The sequence below is a fragment of the Apteryx rowi genome, unplaced genomic scaffold, assembly GCF_003343035.1.
Source record: "Apteryx rowi isolate R43461 unplaced genomic scaffold, aptRow1 scaffold_16, whole genome shotgun sequence".
Lineage (NCBI taxonomy): Eukaryota > Metazoa > Chordata > Aves > Apterygiformes > Apterygidae > Apteryx > Apteryx rowi.
Window position 1 is genome coordinate 4720478 of NW_020447863.1, and position 16841 is coordinate 4737318.

At 46.9% G+C, this 16841-nt stretch overlaps 2 protein-coding genes across 2 annotated transcripts in view; both read right to left on the reverse strand.

Annotated features, from left to right (window-relative positions):
- FAM166A (family with sequence similarity 166 member A) overlaps nt 1–12322 on the reverse strand; it is a 16255-nt gene extending 3933 nt beyond the window's left edge. The window contains exons 1-4 of the mRNA XM_026059784.1: nt 12267–12322; nt 7976–8169; nt 3392–3592; nt 2148–2242 (exon numbers count right to left, since the gene is read on the reverse strand). Of these exons, the coding sequence (XP_025915569.1) occupies nt 2148–2242; nt 3392–3592; nt 7976–8169; nt 12267–12322 (546 nt within the window). The remainder of the gene's footprint in view (nt 1–2147; nt 2243–3391; nt 3593–7975; nt 8170–12266) is intronic.
- Nucleotides 12323–14108: 1786 nt separating this feature from the next.
- The window catches only part of LOC112963047 (discoidin domain-containing receptor 2-like), a 32035-nt gene continuing 29302 nt past the window's right edge, over nt 14109–16841 (reverse strand). The window contains exon 16 of the mRNA XM_026059764.1: nt 14109–16637. Within this exon, the coding sequence (XP_025915549.1) occupies nt 16497–16637 (141 nt within the window). The 3' untranslated portion in view covers nt 14109–16496. The remainder of the gene's footprint in view (nt 16638–16841) is intronic.

The window sequence follows — 16841 nt, forward strand, 5'->3', positions numbered from 1 at the left end:
CTGGAAGGAAAAAAAAAAAAAAAAAAAAGAAGAGTACCGTTCATTTTACAGCGTATTTTTGTTACACAAGTAATGTGATTTGACTTCATGTGAAAGGAAATATTTAAGCTCATACAAAGCAGTTCTCTTACCAGTCCTGTTCTCCTCTGATTAGCAGCTGGATACATTGCATCTTCCCTTTTTCCACTTAGAGTTTGCTCCTGAGTGGTGGTGGAAGAAAGCCTCTACAGCAGTGGGTTTGATTGATAGCTAATGCTGCACCGGGTGCACAGATCACCTTCCTGCCCTCTAGTTATGCTTCCAGGATCTCTGCAGACTGCCCTGCATTGGTCACATTTGGGCCTTGCGCTCATAAACTTGAGTTACTGTCAGCCGACTGTAGCTGCTGCAGTCGGATATATGCCTTGGCTGCTGTGACTCTGCACATCAGCGTTTTGTTCCGACACCTTCAACTGGTTGTGTTGTTCTGTGAATCCCACTCATGGTGATAAGCCAGTAATTCCCGGGGCAGTAGGAACAGGAAGGCTTAGGGAACGTTAGCTAAAGGGAGACTAAACCGTCTCTCCTGGACCTGCTGCCTGACTTCAGAGGTTGAACTGAGATAACAGGATGCCTTGAAGGCTAGTGCAGTTCTGCAGATTGCTGTAGTGGAGAAGCCCTAAAAGCGCCAATAAAGCTTCCCTGACCTCTTTAACACATGCCCTGCTCAGCGGTGAAGGGACAGGGTTCGCAAACCCGAACAAACTGCTGGGTCCATTGAACCATTTTGTGGATGACGATGGCCTGATTACTAGAGCTCCCTCAAAAGCAGCACTGAAGCAAGAAGATTTCGTTAWTTTGCCTGAGGTAGATAGCAAGAAATGATCCATGGCACATCCTAGCACATAACCCAGGGCAACACAGATTTAGGGCAGCAGATTAGTGGCTTGAAGTCAGAAGCCATCTTAGAGCTGTTYGGTGAATTTTTAGCGTGTTTATATCCCTCATGCGCTGCAGATAACCGCTACAAGCCTGCGATTCCTGTGATGCGGAGAAACGCCACCCACCTCCCTCCCAGGTTCGCTGCACGGCGTCACTGGCAGACATCTCGCAGGGATTCAGGACACAGGGGCAGAAAGGATTTGCAAACAGCACGTTGAGTTTTGATAACATCTGGGGTTTGTTCTGTTTGCTTTATTTCAATTTCTTTTAACAGCACAAGGATAGCATAAGCAAACCAGCAGAGGGGGGAAAAAAATTCAGCAAAACCATCAGGACGCCACCAGGAAACATCAGCCCTGCTACTGCCTGCTGCTGAGTCATTTACGCCCGGCTGAGTCAAAGGGCTGCCTCTCTCGTGGACTCGCTTCTACAGCAGACCGATTTGCTCTGGGATGAAGGCACCACAGTGAATCCTAGTGACAAGAAGGGGTAGGAAATTTCGTAACCCGCTTTTCATTAGCTGGGTGACTGAGCCGATGAATCCACGCTGGCTCCACACCAGCGACTTCTGTATTGCAGTGATTTCACTCCGCTCCGGCAGCAGGAAGAAACTTGCAGGTTTGAATGCAGTCTAACAACTCCCGCGGGAGGGATCACTTTTGTTCGTGTAGGAGGATGATACGGCATCGTACGGGGGATCTTACAGGGAGGGGGGGAAATAAGAGTTGTGCTGTAAGGATATTTCTGCACCCTTCCCAAAGGAGGAGAAAGGAGAAGATATTATAGATCCTTCCAAAACAGATTATCCTAGTAAAGGAAAAAGCATCACAACCCTCAAAAGGCAGAAATWTCCTTCCAAGCAGCCCGGGAAGCCATCCATCACTACCATCCAGGTAGGGAAGTGYGTAAGGGGAGTGCAAATAGATGGATCCTGCGTTTCTGCACCCTGAGCAACATTTTTAACTGCAACCCATGAACCTACCCTCAATAAATTTGCTTAATCCTTTTATGAACTCATTTATCCTCCCTTAATGTCCCAAGGAAACAAGTTACAAAATGTAATTGCCTATGATTTTTTTCAACATGTTACTTAATAGGATTTTATTTTACTTGTACTTATAACCCCAGTCCTAATACTACTAGTGTAAGTGAAACCACTTTCAGTGCYGCAAGGGGCTCAAGACCAACATTACATTGTTGAAATGAAGTTTGTGCACATAATCTACCTGATTTCTGTCAAATTCACTCATGGCATCCTTAACACCCTGGATGTAGCCAACGCCAGTAATCCAGGTGTAGCGGGGTATGTATCCAGTGTAACCTTCAGATGAAGAGAAGAGAGAACATTTTCTGCTTAAGAACATACRTATCATATAAAGATCAACTAATTTGTAAGTGGAAGAGGCTGGGATAAATATAAAATCCTGGCAAATTATAGGGAAGAAAACTTTTTTAAACTCTTCCATTTAAATTGTGAAAATCAGGTATTTCACATGTAAGAGCTATTTTGAAACCGTCTTTTTTATGATCCCAAGGAAAACTCTATGGACTGAACTGGTCCGTGGTTGGTCTCCATGTGGTATGGAAAAAACAACACATTTTATTTTCTTATCATGTTTTYTTTAAACCAATAGCTCTGTCAAGTTCTCTCCCAATTTAGTATACATGCAGATGCTAACTATCAAGTGTCCAACCTTTTTTTCGTTTGCCCTTCCCATCCAACAAATTGTCACTAACTATATTGTAGAAACTAGACAAAGTCTATAAAATGGGGGGAAAAAAAAGCAAAAGCAACCCCTAGAATTTCTCACATTGGTGCTTAGTCCTCATCTTTTATATTTTGACTCGAAATCACCGTATTCGTTATTGTCAGCTGCACAGTAAGGTAATACCTACAGCTGATGTGGTATCTTTTAGGTGGGAAATTCAGCGAGTTGCCTTTTATAATTTTCCTACAYGCAGAGGAACACTCTTCCAGTGCCCATGGCGAAGTTAAAGAGCATAATATGTTGTAAGACAGTTTTATATATTTGCGATAGTGCATCGTAACACCATTTGTTGATCTGATGATTCAGAAAGCTGTCTCGCATTTCTAGGAGAGAAGTAACTCTCTCAGCCGTAGCAGTTACTCATCCAGCTACCGGAGTTAGCGCAGAGCCCATGACCCGCTCTCCCCTCCTGCTTTCCAGAGTGTTTGCTAGCAAGGACTTGCCGTTGTAGGGATGGAAGGAGGACGCGGCTCCCGCGACCCTTCTGCCTGCCCACGGGCACCCGTGTCTCAGCGTGAGACTCACTGGGGCGACAGCATCCCRAAGAAACGCCGTTGCATCCAGAGGAGCCGGGGCATTTTCCATCCCAAAGTGTTCAACGAGCTGGAGCAAATGTCTCTAAGACTCCCCATGGGTGGAGGGGAAGATGACACTATTCCACCTGAGGTGGACTTGTGCTGCACATAACCTCACTCTTTTACCTGAAATGGCTTTCTGTTGGATCGCATTTGGTACATCCAGCCTGGGCAACCAATTGCAGCTCTCTGCATCCACTGGTTCAGCCACCGCTGGCAGAGTTGCACCTTCAATTTTCACAGGCTCAAAATAAAAGCAGAAATATAATAAACACCAGTAAAATCTGCTTCCTCCTTTGACCCCACAACTTAATTCACTGCCAGAACCTACTGATCACAACTGTCATTTCTTTCTAGCTTTACACTAAAAGCCTCAAAGAATGTCTGGTGAAGTCAAATTACTGGACAAGATCTGTATAAGCAGAGGCTTTGCAAAATACCCAAGGGACAAGAAGGGGAGCTTTTGGTGCTGAGCTCCTTTGAAAATCCGTTCCACAGGCTATTTCTCAGAGCCAGGAGCAGGAATGAGTGTTCTTGGGATTTATATCCAATCCAGCTTTCRACTCAGTACATCAAATCTCTAATCTCCGCCTTCAGTGGATTTGCACAGTCCCAGCTGACTGTGCCACAACAAATGATATCTTTGGGTCCAGAAGAAATAAGGGGATCAAACATGTTGTCCCAGTGTCGTATTGGCTGTGCCATGCTACCTGTAGTATTGAGGCTGGTGTTGTTTTACTATGTCAAATCCCCATGCTTGTGTTTCAGGAGGAATAATGAAAAATTATAGAACATTCAGGTGAGTCACGAGAGCAGTTAGGAGACCAGAAACATGTCATGCAACAAAAGACGCCAGGAGCACTCTGTTTTATCAAAGCGAATATTTGTGGGTTGGGCTTTAAGTGCCTACAAAGGAAACACAAGCCTAGTGCAAGAGGGCTGCTCGTTTGAATAGCACAGGATCTAATGACTAGAATTTGAAGCTAAAGTGCAATCAAATGAGAAATGAAGCCTTTTTGGTTAGGAAGCGTAATTAATTGTTAGACCAATTTCCTGAGGATACAGAGGATTCATTACTGCTAGAAACGTTAACATGAGTTTGATACGATTCTGCAAGATGCTTTTGACTTTCCTTGCCAGGCCCGTAGGAAATTCCCTCTTCACACCAATACCGAGGAGAGCCGTTCCGTGCCCGTGCACCACATACAGCTTTGCAATACAGCAGAGTACCTGAGCCATCCATCCCCCTGCAACGTGTGCCTTTTCCACCCCAAACCACTCACCCGTTTGATTTCCGGGATGCAGGGAAAGCTCCTCCATCCCTGGCCGCAGGCGCTGTCAGGTTGGCAGGCACCACCTTTTTTTGCCTGTCCACCGGCCACGGTTACGTCCAGTAATTGCCCCTCGTTCTCCTCAGACGCCTTTGGGGTCGCGGCGGGCTGGGGTGAAATCCTCTGCTCGTACTCGTACGCCAGCCTCAGGCCGGGGTGGCTGGGAATGCGTCCGCTCCGCTTGCGCGAAGGTGCGGCGTCACCAGGGCCCGCGCGAGTCGGCGCGTGACGCTCCTCCACTGGTCCCTGCCGGGGCGCGGGAGCGCGCGGCTCGAGGGCTGGGTCAGGAAGGCTTGCGCCAGCCGCGGCTTTGGTGGAGGAAAAGTCACCTGTGAGAGAGACGCCGAGTTACAGGGAAGGAGCGGCAGAACGAGGGCATCCCCGTCGAGGTGGACCTGGGCCCCACCACGCTCCTCCAGGACCGGAGGTGAAGGACGTCCCGTGGTCTGGGCCGCGGGTGCCGTCAGCCCCATCTGATGGACTTGCCTGCACAGAAAAATGGCTTTAAAAGTTCAATCATTTAAAATTTGATCTGGGCCGTGCCTAAACCATAAAATGTTGTCAGCTTCCCCACCCAAACCAGCTAGCAGTGAGGCAGGGAAAAAAAAAAAACACAAATATTTTGCTCCCTTTGGCTGTGTCAGCACCCCCAAACAGCCCCCACGTCAGACGGGGAGTTCTCTCGCTGGCTTTGCTACTGTCAGTCAAGGAAAGGGTCCGCTGACGCTGGCCGGAGGGAAGGAAAAAAAAAAATCCTCCAGCTACTGTGTGCTGCGAACCAGGGGCAGAGCCCTGCGGATTGAGACTCTGCAGGGACGGCCGAGCTTGGCAACTTCTGCTGAATTTTCCCTTAAAAATAGCCTGTGACGTACGTCCCTCGGGCTCCCCGACCCTCTGCAGTCCAAGTGTTTCCTAAACCAATTTCTGTTTTTCCTTGGCGGTTATGAGGAACGATTGATCTTCCCCCCTGTAACAACCTTTTCCTTATTGGAAAATTGTTACCGTGTCAGTCTGGTCTTTTTTAAACAAACCAAATTCCTTCAATTTTTGTTCTTATAGGTCATTTTTTTCAGCCCTCTGATCATTACTGCCTCTCCCTGAACTCCTCTTTTATTTATGTCTGTGCTACAGTGCAAAACCCCACAGACTAGACACTATCTTCCAGCTAAGGCCCTATCTGCAAAAAATCTAGTGGAATAATTACCTATCCCGTCTAAAACAGCATAAAGGTTGCCCCTTTCCGCAAGGGTGTAATAACTCTGATTTGTATTTAAGTCTGGAATCTATTTGTAATTGTATTGCCAAGTTCTATTCCCAGGTTAGCAATAAATCAAAGAAAAACACTCAATAAAAATGATTTTTCAATCCACTGTGCAAGTTTTAAAACAGTTTCATCTTACGATTTCTTTAGATTATTACTGAAAACATAGAATCTGCTCTTTCCCTTTTACCCAGCAAGCCAGTTACTCCACCAAAGGAAAAGCGAAGTAGTTGTGTACTTGAGAAATCCAGACTAGCTCTTTATTACCTTATTTTGTTCTCGATTTTTGCAAACTTATCGATTCAGAACAGTTGCTGAATTAAGCACAAAATCAAAAGCCAAGAGAGCATTGTCTATCTGACAGAGGCAAATATGTGCACTCCGATCAATCTCTTCCCAATAACGCATGTCGATCCGGAGGCTGGTGACTAACGCAGAGGAGCTATTTCTGAATACTCCTACATCTTGCTGTAGAAAACGCCGTGTGCAGGAGATGGGGCAGTGCCTCTGAGGAAGCAGGAGCTTCCAGGAGAACCACTAAAGGTTCAGCTCCAACATGCATACGGGGGTATTTTGTTGTTTTAACCTTTTTGTCTCTGTTCGTTATGACCCTATGAGCGAGCGACCATCCGTTCTTCAAGGTAGGGAGGGCATCATCGCCTGGTTCCTGGTTCTGGGGAGCCCTTGCTCCCTGGGATAACCCCTCAAAACCAGCATGGGAACCCTTGGAGACCCAGCATAACCGAGGGGGGCCGAATTTGATATCATCAGTCAAACGAGTTCACTATCGCTTCCAGAAAAAAACACATCTGGGATTCAACTGAAAAAAAAACTAGCATCAACAAGGTCTTACAGAAAATAGATCTTGACAAACATTCTTTAGACTGAGTTTTCTAAAGGCAAACAGATACGATACGCTGCAGTGAGATATTTGACCTTAGTAACATCAAATATTCTCCTTAAAAAAGGAAAGCCACACAATATTAATAAAGTTTACAGTGGAAGAATTAAGGACTGGCTCACTGACAGCTCTAAAGTAATAGCTCTCGATGAAGAGTTTTTAGCAGAATGAAGTGCTTCTTGTGACCGCTTTCTTCAGCATTTTCACCAACAAGAAGTAAACGTGAAATCAAAGCTGCAAACATTCATAGGTGACATAAAGGTCGGCAAATATAAAATAATAATGAAGACAGGATAATGACAGAGAGCAACTAGGTCAACTGGTTAGTTGGGTCCATTCAAACAAGCTACATTTTAATTCAAGGAAATGCAAATTTAGAAGTCCAGGAATAAAGCTAGTAAGCCACACCTGCATAATGGAGGCCTGTATCCTGGAGAACACTGACGAAAAAGTATAGGAAGACCAAAGTTTGCAAGAAGCAGTGTGAATTCCCAGCATGAAGTGGGAAAGCAGCACCTCAATGTGGCCGTCTCCAGGTAACTCAAGACACAGACACCCCCCGGCACATAACCTCTGCCCACTCCCTTGCATGCAGCCAAGGGATGACTTGCTCCCACTAAACAGGTCATCTGTTCAGGAGGGATCAGGCACTTAGCTCAAAGGGGCTGGGACTTGTATGAGGTTACTGCAGATTGCCAGGACTGAGAAGGGCTCGTGTAGGTTCCCTTGATGGGGCAATAAGGAGATCCACGCTAGCAGAACTGGCAGAAGTTGGGAAGAGAAGGGCACGCAAGACGCCGGCAGAGCTGAAGTAGAAGCAGCAAATTCCCCAATTAAATAAAAGCTGAGAATAAGAGCTCCAAATCCGATGAGCTCTTTACCGGGTGGGCCACCTGAGAAAAATGGAAAGGGGTACGCGAGGGATAGGTGGGAGGGGGCAGAGCCAATCCCACCTAAAGAACAAGAAGACATTTTAGCCTGTGACATACTAAGGCATTAGAGAGGAGAGTGAGTTCATGCTTAAACTTCTCATCAGTGCTGCTACCCAGGTGTCCTTGTTCACATGAGAGCTATGATTGCTCCATGAGAAATACCACACTGCTCCCTGGGAGATCATCCAGGTTGACCGTGGACCTCCCTGCTCCTGAGTAACGTTGTGACTTCGGTTACAGAACCTCCCACTTTGCTGAAGGGATGAAATCCTGCCTTCTGCTCACCTGGATGTGCAGGGATATAATCCGGGACTTCACGCTTTGTCCCACTGAAGTCCTCTATGAACCTCAGCTTGTGCAGTGGTGCCAGCAGGGAGTGAGGGCTCTTCCGAACATTAGGATCTGTCAGCAGCCGAAAAGTGGTTTTGCCAAAAGTTTCTCCAAACTGGAAGCCATACTGAGGGACAAAGCCCTCGTATCTGAGGAGGAAATCAGAAAAGAGCATTCACTTATATGACATTTGAAGATGTCCTTTCCACATACGGAATAATTTGGCTTGGGGCTTTTGCACGTTTGAAAGAACATGTACATGGAGCATATGCAGGTTGGGGAACGTGGGTCCTGGGAATGGGATTTGCAGAGTAAGAGGTCTGTGAGCATGAACATGCTTTTGCCAGGGTATTGCTACGCAGGCAGCACACACACAGAACCGGCATGAGCAACGTGGAGATGTACACGGTTATGAATGAACCCGGGCCTGCCTGTGCTCCCGCGTAGCGTGGGTGTGCGTGCATGCACACTTTCACATGGCAGCAAAAACACTGGCTCATGGAGTTAAAGCTGTATGTAGGCACAGTCTTGTGCTTAGGCTCACGTATGAATATGGGACGAGGTCAGTGAACGCATCTGCAGAGGCACATGCATATGGTACAACAGGAAAACTTACAGCAGGAGCACAGCATGAAGCGTTGACTTTGGAGATCCTCAGTTCTAATATTATTTAAACATGCTTCAACTTGAAATTTTGTGATCCCTCTCACAGTTCTAAAATATAGTGAATTACTGGCAATTTCCAGACGTCTCTTGTTCAATATTAAAACTCAGATAATGGAAAAAAAATGTTTTAACCTCCAAGCAATTCTGTCCCGTATCCTCGTAAGGAAGAGCAGGACAGGGCTTGAGCAGCAAATTCGCGAAAAGCCACGCTGTTGCCCGTAGCCAGGGCAGGTCACCGCATTGTTTGAGGACCTTTGCGCAAGGCATGAAATGACATTTTAGCGCAACCACGTGTAACCACCCCCGTTCTCATCAATATCAAGGCCATGAACGGCTGGCCTGCCTGCCAGCTGGGGAGCCGTGAGATCCTCGCACTGCAAATAAGTGGGATTTGTCCGATTTGGAGGAGAAGGGTCATTTTCCCTGCAAGCCAGATGCATCACATCAACTCCAGCTTTTCCAAAGGTAGGTGTCTAACCAAACCTTGGCATCCAGGTTGCTCTCTAGTCTCTGGAGCAGACAGACCTTGCCAGGAAGGCAACTGCTTTCCTGAGATGCTGATCTTCCCTTTTTCCCTGGCTCACGATAGACCATTTGACTTCCTGACAGTGAACGTTTTGACTTCTCCATAGCTAATGCTGGGGGAGGTAGATTGGGCCTTGGGGATTCGGAAAAGGAGTCTGAGCTCAGGTATGAAACAGAAGCTGTAACTATTCCCAGCATCAAAAGTTTCCTAATGGTGATGTTATTCCACTGCTGAAGGAGAAAGGCAGAACTGCCAATTGCAACACAGAGACAGAAACGCTCAATCAATGATCCTGCTGCATATTTGGGGAAAAAGTCAGATGATGCATGAGCATCATAAGATGATGAGTAAGTACTTTCCCTGCCAAATGCATTAAACAGCAGCTAGCAAAGGTATGCATTTACAATTGGCAAGTTTCCCCATTTTGTGTGCAGTATCTTTTTATCAAGAGCTGGTGGAGGAGCTCCGCGACTCATTCTCATTGATTTTTCAATAAGTCTTGGAGCATGAGGAAGCTACGCAGGGATGGTAAAGCCAAGCAAGAGCAAATGACATAGCCCAAATAATTACAAGCTTGTCAGAGGGATTCTGATCATGAACAAAATAATGGTAGAGCTGAGAAAGGGTTCACTTTATAAACAATTAAAAGCAGGCTATTCTGAGGAGCTCAGGCGAGTCAGTCTGGGTTTGTGGGGAGTGGATCTGCCCCGTAATWGAATTACAAGTTCTGCTGATGGAAGCAGCAGAGCTTCAGCAACAGACCTGGACTTCTACGTGCTATATGACTTTGTTGCGCACGGTATTTTGATAAAGAAAATAAGAGACCCACCGTTTCTGTAGTTCACGCTAAACCATTTCAGTCATGGACCTCAAAACTCATGTACAAGCAGCAAGCAAATAATATGTTTTCTCAAGGCCGTGCCTGATTTCACTTTTCTGTTACTCAATCCTATCTTTTCAATCACCACTCCCCAGACTGTCACGTAAACCTGCTTGGCCTTCTTAGTCGCCAAGGAAAAGCCCTGGCCCTCTGCCCATCCTTGCCGCAGCTCTGCTGAGCCTCCCCAAGGTGGGGTGAGCAGGATGGCACCCAGCATCCAGGACAGGACCCACTTCATGGATTTACCAGGTCTCCTTATGCTTCGTCCTTTCCTACCAGTTGATTTTTCTTCCTAACACTTTTGAGCACTGTGCTGGCATTTTCGAAGACCTGGCCCAACACGCTCGAGCGGTGGGGGCCAATTTTGATTCCTTCGTTGTGTTTGCAGATTTACCGGCAAGGCCCAAGGAGGGTTGTTCACTTGCCCAGGGCAGCGGTGGTGTGCAGCAGTCACTGCACCATGCACAGTAGAGCCAGTTAGCCACTGCCATGGGGTGTGCGGTACATCCCCTCACTCCCTCCGTCTCTCCCTTGACCTGCCAGCCCCGCAGCATGCCGGGTTCAGCACGGGTACAATTTCCCTCTAATTACAGCAACGCCCAGGTCCCACATCTGCTTTGTTGGGGCCTGTTCAGACTCARCCGCCCGAGCCACGCACAACGCAACGCTCTCGCCCATCTACGAGGTCTTCTTCAGGGTTTCGGAGGGGTGCTACAAGCCTATAGGGCAAGACCATGCTGGAACTGAGAAAAGCGGTGGCAGAACTTGGCCTTTTCAGGTCAATGTTCCTCCTCATCCTTTCAGGGGATGGAGCAGCAACCTGAAGAGGAGCAGCCCCCGCTGTTATATTTTGGTAGTAGGGCCTTAACTGTCTGAAGACAAGATTGAGGAAGGGAAGATTTTGAGCCTTTTTGTCTCTAAAAAGGAGATGCACCCCCAGCAGTGGTGCCCGCCGTGTTATTACCCCTCATTTCTGACCTGCTGTCAGCACGGAGCTTTGAACCTAGTAGCGCGCAGTATAAAATCACACCATACAGACAACTGCAGCAACGCAACACCACTTAAAAAGAACAAACAGAGCTTATGTCATTTGTGAAGATATATAGTTCAGTAATGGAAAAATCCTGCCTGTTGTTCAAACTGTAAGGACTGATTTGATCTTTACTTCACTATAAGAGCATCATTAAAGAAGAAATACTCCACCCATTACTTGTGGTTTCAGCTCCAGCTCCTTCCCCTGCCTGTACCTGTGCTGGGTCTGCGTCCGCATGCGACTCATGTTATTTTTCTCTGTGCCGATTTTCGCTGCCTGTTTTGTTCCCAGCTGCTCCGTACTGCGAGGTCTTTGGGATGTCTTTCAAAATTACCTTAGACTTGAGTAACCCAAGTAATTTTGTGCCATCAGAAACTTTCGTTACCTTGGTGGCCATCCAGCCCTTTCCAGATCATTTAYATGGGCGCTGGAGATCGCGTGTCCCAGCACGGATCACCAGGGGACCCCACCAGCAACTTCTCTCCATTTCACCATGAAACCTATCCACTTATTTCTACCTTTTGTTTCTCATCTTTTAACTAATAACTAATTCATAGGGACCTCTTAGCCAAATACAGCATTGCTTTTTTTTTCTTCGTTTGTTTGGGTTTTTTTTCAAAGGCCTTTAGAGGGGCACTTCGCAAAAAGCTTTTGAAAAAAGTCCAGCTGTGTCTTAGCTAGATCACCATTATCCACAAATTCACTAATTTCTTCACAGAACTTGGATAAACCTGGAAGCATGACTGCTCCCTATGAATTTATCAACAGCGTATCATGTTTATGCAAGTATTTATTCAAAGAATATATTCGAACATGCTTGATACAAAGATCATCTAAATGTGGAACCAAAACTCTGAGTAGCAGCACCAGTAACATTTGGCAGCTTGAAATGAAAAATTACAAAAAAGAACAATTTTAAAGCTCCCCTAAGGCGCTATGGTATAGTCTTCAATCGCACCCTATTGTAAGGCAGTAATTTTTTTTCCCCTGGAGCCCTGTCTCCTTCATTGCACTTTTATGTGAAATAGGTAATAGTATCAAAACAAGACAAAAACCCGTGAATCATAAATAGCATTTTATCTCAACCAGATCCCTCTGCATTGGGAATGAACACACGCACTGGACGAACTTCAGAGCTTACCCTGGGATATAGTGAGGATCRGGAGGGAAGAGGCTATTTTTCCTCGCGGCTGCCATGGCAATGCGGTGTCTCTCGTGGCCGGGGAAGCTGGAGGAAGGTGGCAGGGCCGGCGCAGTTGCCTGGACGACCTCTGTGATGCCGGGGCCAGCGGTGGCCGCCCTGGGAAACATCCAGCGCCGTGAGCGACAGCCACATACTCAGGTTTTTCTGGATACGTCTTTTTTTCCCCCCCGCTTGAAAATCTTGGAGGAGCGGAAAGATTTTATAGCATTTGTCAAAGGCTTCCTGAAGGCTCGTAGCCCTTGGGACAGTGGCGCCAGATGTTCCCCATGAGCAGCCACGCCACACGTATGCTCACATCCACCTCGCTGACGAACCAGCCCTGCTGCGTGTGCAGAAGCAACTGGTGCAGCCCACGCGCAGCAAGGCCAGCACCGGCTGGGCGCACTGGGTTCACGTTCACGCTTTTCCCTTGAGGAAACCCCAAGCCGAGGGTTAGGAGATGCAGCGCTCTGCAGTGGAAGGTGTTTCGACCCTCCTCTCCTGTCTCCTCTGTGCCCAGGCGGCCCAATGCAGACAACCCCCCTTTGATGGCAGGAGGCTACCTGCAGACCTGCCCTCCCCTTCGGCCGTTCACAGCCGCAAGCTGGAGCCACCTTGCTTCAAACAGGATAAAGGCTGCTCCTGCTCTGAACATCGTGCAGTCAAGGTGCCTTGCGCACTCTGGGTTTCAGTCCCCTCCGGCCGAAGGCAGCCCAGGACGCAGGTCTCCCACCTCCTGAACAAGCGCTGCGGTCGGCACGTTCTCGCACAAGCACCACGCGTGTTGCACCAGCACCGTTTCTGCTGACTGCGATGCCAGCAGYGAACCAGGCCTCTGCAAGCACCGGAGGTGCAGGACACTGCAAACTCCCTGAATGGCCTCGGAGAACCTGGGCCACGTGGCCAGCAGGATTAGGCCACTGGGCTGGCAGGACCATTTTAAGGCTTCAGACATCCGTCAGAGAGCAGAGGTTATTTAGGGATTCTTCTCATTTGTTTAGGTGCCTACACTCTGCCTGAATTGTATTGGAGGAGACAAAATGCTGTCTTGACTCTCGCTCTTGGTGCCTAAACTCTGAGAAATCTGGGGTTTCTGACCTTAAAAATATCCGAGCTCTGATTTGTGGCAGATCTCTAACCAGCAACCCCAGGTCTGCAGTCGGGATGGGGGCCGTGAAGGGCATGACAGCTCTGGATGTGCACAGTGAGAGACCAAGAGGCAATGGGGCACAAGCTGCAACTGGAGAAAGACCCAATGAACATAAAATTCTTCCCCAAAAGAGTGGTGAAAGCCCTGGACAGGGACAAGAGAGGTAGCAGTATCCCCATCCTTGAGGATCTTCAAAACCCAGCTGGACAAGGCCCGAAGCAACCTGATGCAGCTTTCAAGTTAGCTCTGCTTTTAGCAGACAATTGGATTAGAGACCTCCAGAGGTCCCCCCAACCTCAATCTTCCTGGGAGTTTAATATGAACAAGAAAAAGATTGCTTACTGAAATGCAGCACCATATTTCAAGTGAGGTCTCACAGCACCTGAACAACGACTGCAGGCTGTTCCAGGCCCCCGTCAGCCCTCCTCAGCTCGGGAGGGTGGCCCAGGCCCATCTTCCCACTTTTTTCAGAAACTCCCTTCAAGTTTGCTCCTTTAAGCAGCCAATGGCTGCTCCTGCAAACTTTGAGGTTACAGATTTACCAAAGAGCTACTGAACAGTCAGTCCAAAATACATGTACTCACTGCAGACACCTAGGTAAAAAAAAAAAAAAAAAAAAAAGGTAGAAATTCACTTTTGTTAAGGTTATCATTAGGATTTATTGATAAGAGAAACTTTGTATGTCAACATTTCAATGGAGGAACAGCACGTCCTGACAACACAAGTACAAAGCCCAACCAGGTGAAGGTACAGCACGCGGGTATCTCTGAACTCAGAGGTACAGGAGATCACTCACATGGCTGCGTATTACTCAGGTACCTTTTATGAGACATGATGGAAAGGTTCCAGAAATAAAACYAACGTGTAGTTAGCCAGTCACCAGCGCGTCACGTCACATATGCAGCCACAGGTTGCAGCAGAAACCACTGCTGGCTTCAACTCCTCTCACTTAACCTCAGATGTTACAGYCCACATCTGCTACAGCGAGTCACCCGGGGCCCCTTCGAGTCACAGGAGAAAAATACCTACTTTCAGAGTGAGATTCACCTGACATGGTGTAGCCCTCCCATGGGGATGAGATGACTTGTACTCTCTGACTCTTTATCAAGTAAAGGGAGCTCAGAAGACCAGCTCGGATGGCGACACCTTCGTGCAGTTAGATGAATCTCACACCGGATCTCGAACGCGACAATCCGGATACAGTCACATGCGAGTGAGCTGCAACTGGGCAACTTCATTACAGAATTTGTTCTGCCCGGACAGCAGAAATGGACATAAYACACACAATCCTGGCGCCTGCCAATTCAGAAACAGTTTTTTTCTTTGAATGTAACAGTCATAATTATCTTATTATAACCGTTTCAACATTCCTTCTCTTGGCAGCGCCCCCGTACAGAGCTCTTAGCTCAGACAACCATTCACACTATGCCCGTGACTAAGATAAAAATTATCTTTACAAGCTTTATCCAATATATACACTACACTGAATGCTGTTTAAAAAGCCAAGTGMTGAACTTTCATCTTCTCCCAGCTTATGAAATATTTGGTTTGGTCCTGAAGTATCTTGTTATACAATTAGGGACGGTATAGCAGAGTATTCCCCAGGCACCTGACAAATCCACAATGGATTTATTGTAGGAACTAGCTGAATTCTCTAACTCGTGCCAAATGGGTTTCAGAGCCCTGTAAAACCTCTGCAGAATGAGTCGTTTGTGACATAACTGAAATGAAAAAACAATCCCGGTTCAATGAATAAATTTTCTTGTTTGAGCAGGAAGCATCTGAAACAACATGCAAACCCACCCTGGTCAGAACCAAGAGGCTACGTCAGTCCCACCTCCTGATGCCAGATTTGATCACGGCCATAGAGGAGCCTGGGCCGAAGCGCATCTGCCTGGCTGCTCGAGCTCAACCTGCCCCCGAGAGTCCTGCAGACCTGAAGGGGAACCACYGACGCCAGGAGTGTGTGCGCACGCGCGCGCRTGTGTGTGTGTACACGCACGTGGGCTGGGGGGGCAACACATACCCTGTTCCTTTTCCTCTCCCACGAGCTATGGCAAGGGACGTAGCCGGTTCTGCGCTCAGCCATTCGGTTTCACCAAAGGCAAGTCCCTCTGCACGTGTAACAGCACTGACTTAGAGGTCTCATATTAATGGGTACTTATACAGGATTAATTGCACATCAGTCCATTGTGGCTACAAGTTCATTAGGCTAATAAATCTACATAGTGACAGTAGTACAGTATCAGCTACTTTTCAATACAAACTCCCTACCCTAGTCTTTATTTGTAGGTCAAAAGAAGATTACTGTAGTGACCTTCCGGCGACCTTCAACATTCATTTTTTTTTTCTTTTTTTTAGAAAAAAATCCAGTGTGGGGAAAACGCACATATATAACCAAAGCAGTGCTTAACAACCACAGGAAAAAAGAACATGATCTTGGACTCTATCTGCATCCTCCGTAGACCCTTGTAAAACTACTTCCAAAGGGTTGCTAAATCCAGCTCCATCAGTTCTCAAGTCTGTTAAACCATTTCCTAGTTCTAGTCATTTCTAGTTTCTCACTATACCTATTGTCTGTAGCAAGAGCAAACTGAAACACTTGCTAATGTGCACAAGACTTCCATTTGATTTAATGGAATAGTTCTAGAAGACTGCTTCTACAAATCTTTTCTTGAATCCTAACCCCCAAACCAACCGGTAGCTTTCTATTCCATTCAGGAGAGAGCTCCAAGTCCCTCGCAAAGTTTTACTCATTCGTTTTGCCCAAAGGTGTATGGGCATCTAATAAAATCCCTCTCACAGTATTCCCAGGAAATGATTCAGAAGAGGAGATGATTTTTCAACCAAATGAGATCCTCTGGTCCTGTGTGTCAGACCATGGCCAATAGAATGAGCAGCTGCCATGGACGTCTCAACTTAAATAGATTACAGTCAGGGGAGGAGAGCAAGGTGGCCTGACCATCTTCCCGTGAGGTACAGGCAAAGAGAGATACCAAAGTCACTCAGTTCTCCACAGTTTGTCTCCTTTTCTTGAGTCAAATATTTGATTCCATCTGTTCTAGCAGGAAGTGGTGAATCATGTCAAAAGTGGGACGATCTTTAATATCCCTGCTCCAACATTTCAGCATCAGGTCAAACACAGGGTTAGGACACAGAGGAGTCTGGGAGAGATAGATCTGGAAGAAAAATACAACTCTTTCAGTGATTTTGTTAAAAGAACTGAACCTTTACTCAATTAAAACCAAAGGATAATTTCATTTTAGGTTTTACAAGACACACATCAGTCATGCAATGTTCAAAACCCATTAAGCATGAATCTGGAAGTGAAGTCTGGATGAAACTTTGACATCTCTCAAATGGCACAGCAGATACTTTGCCAA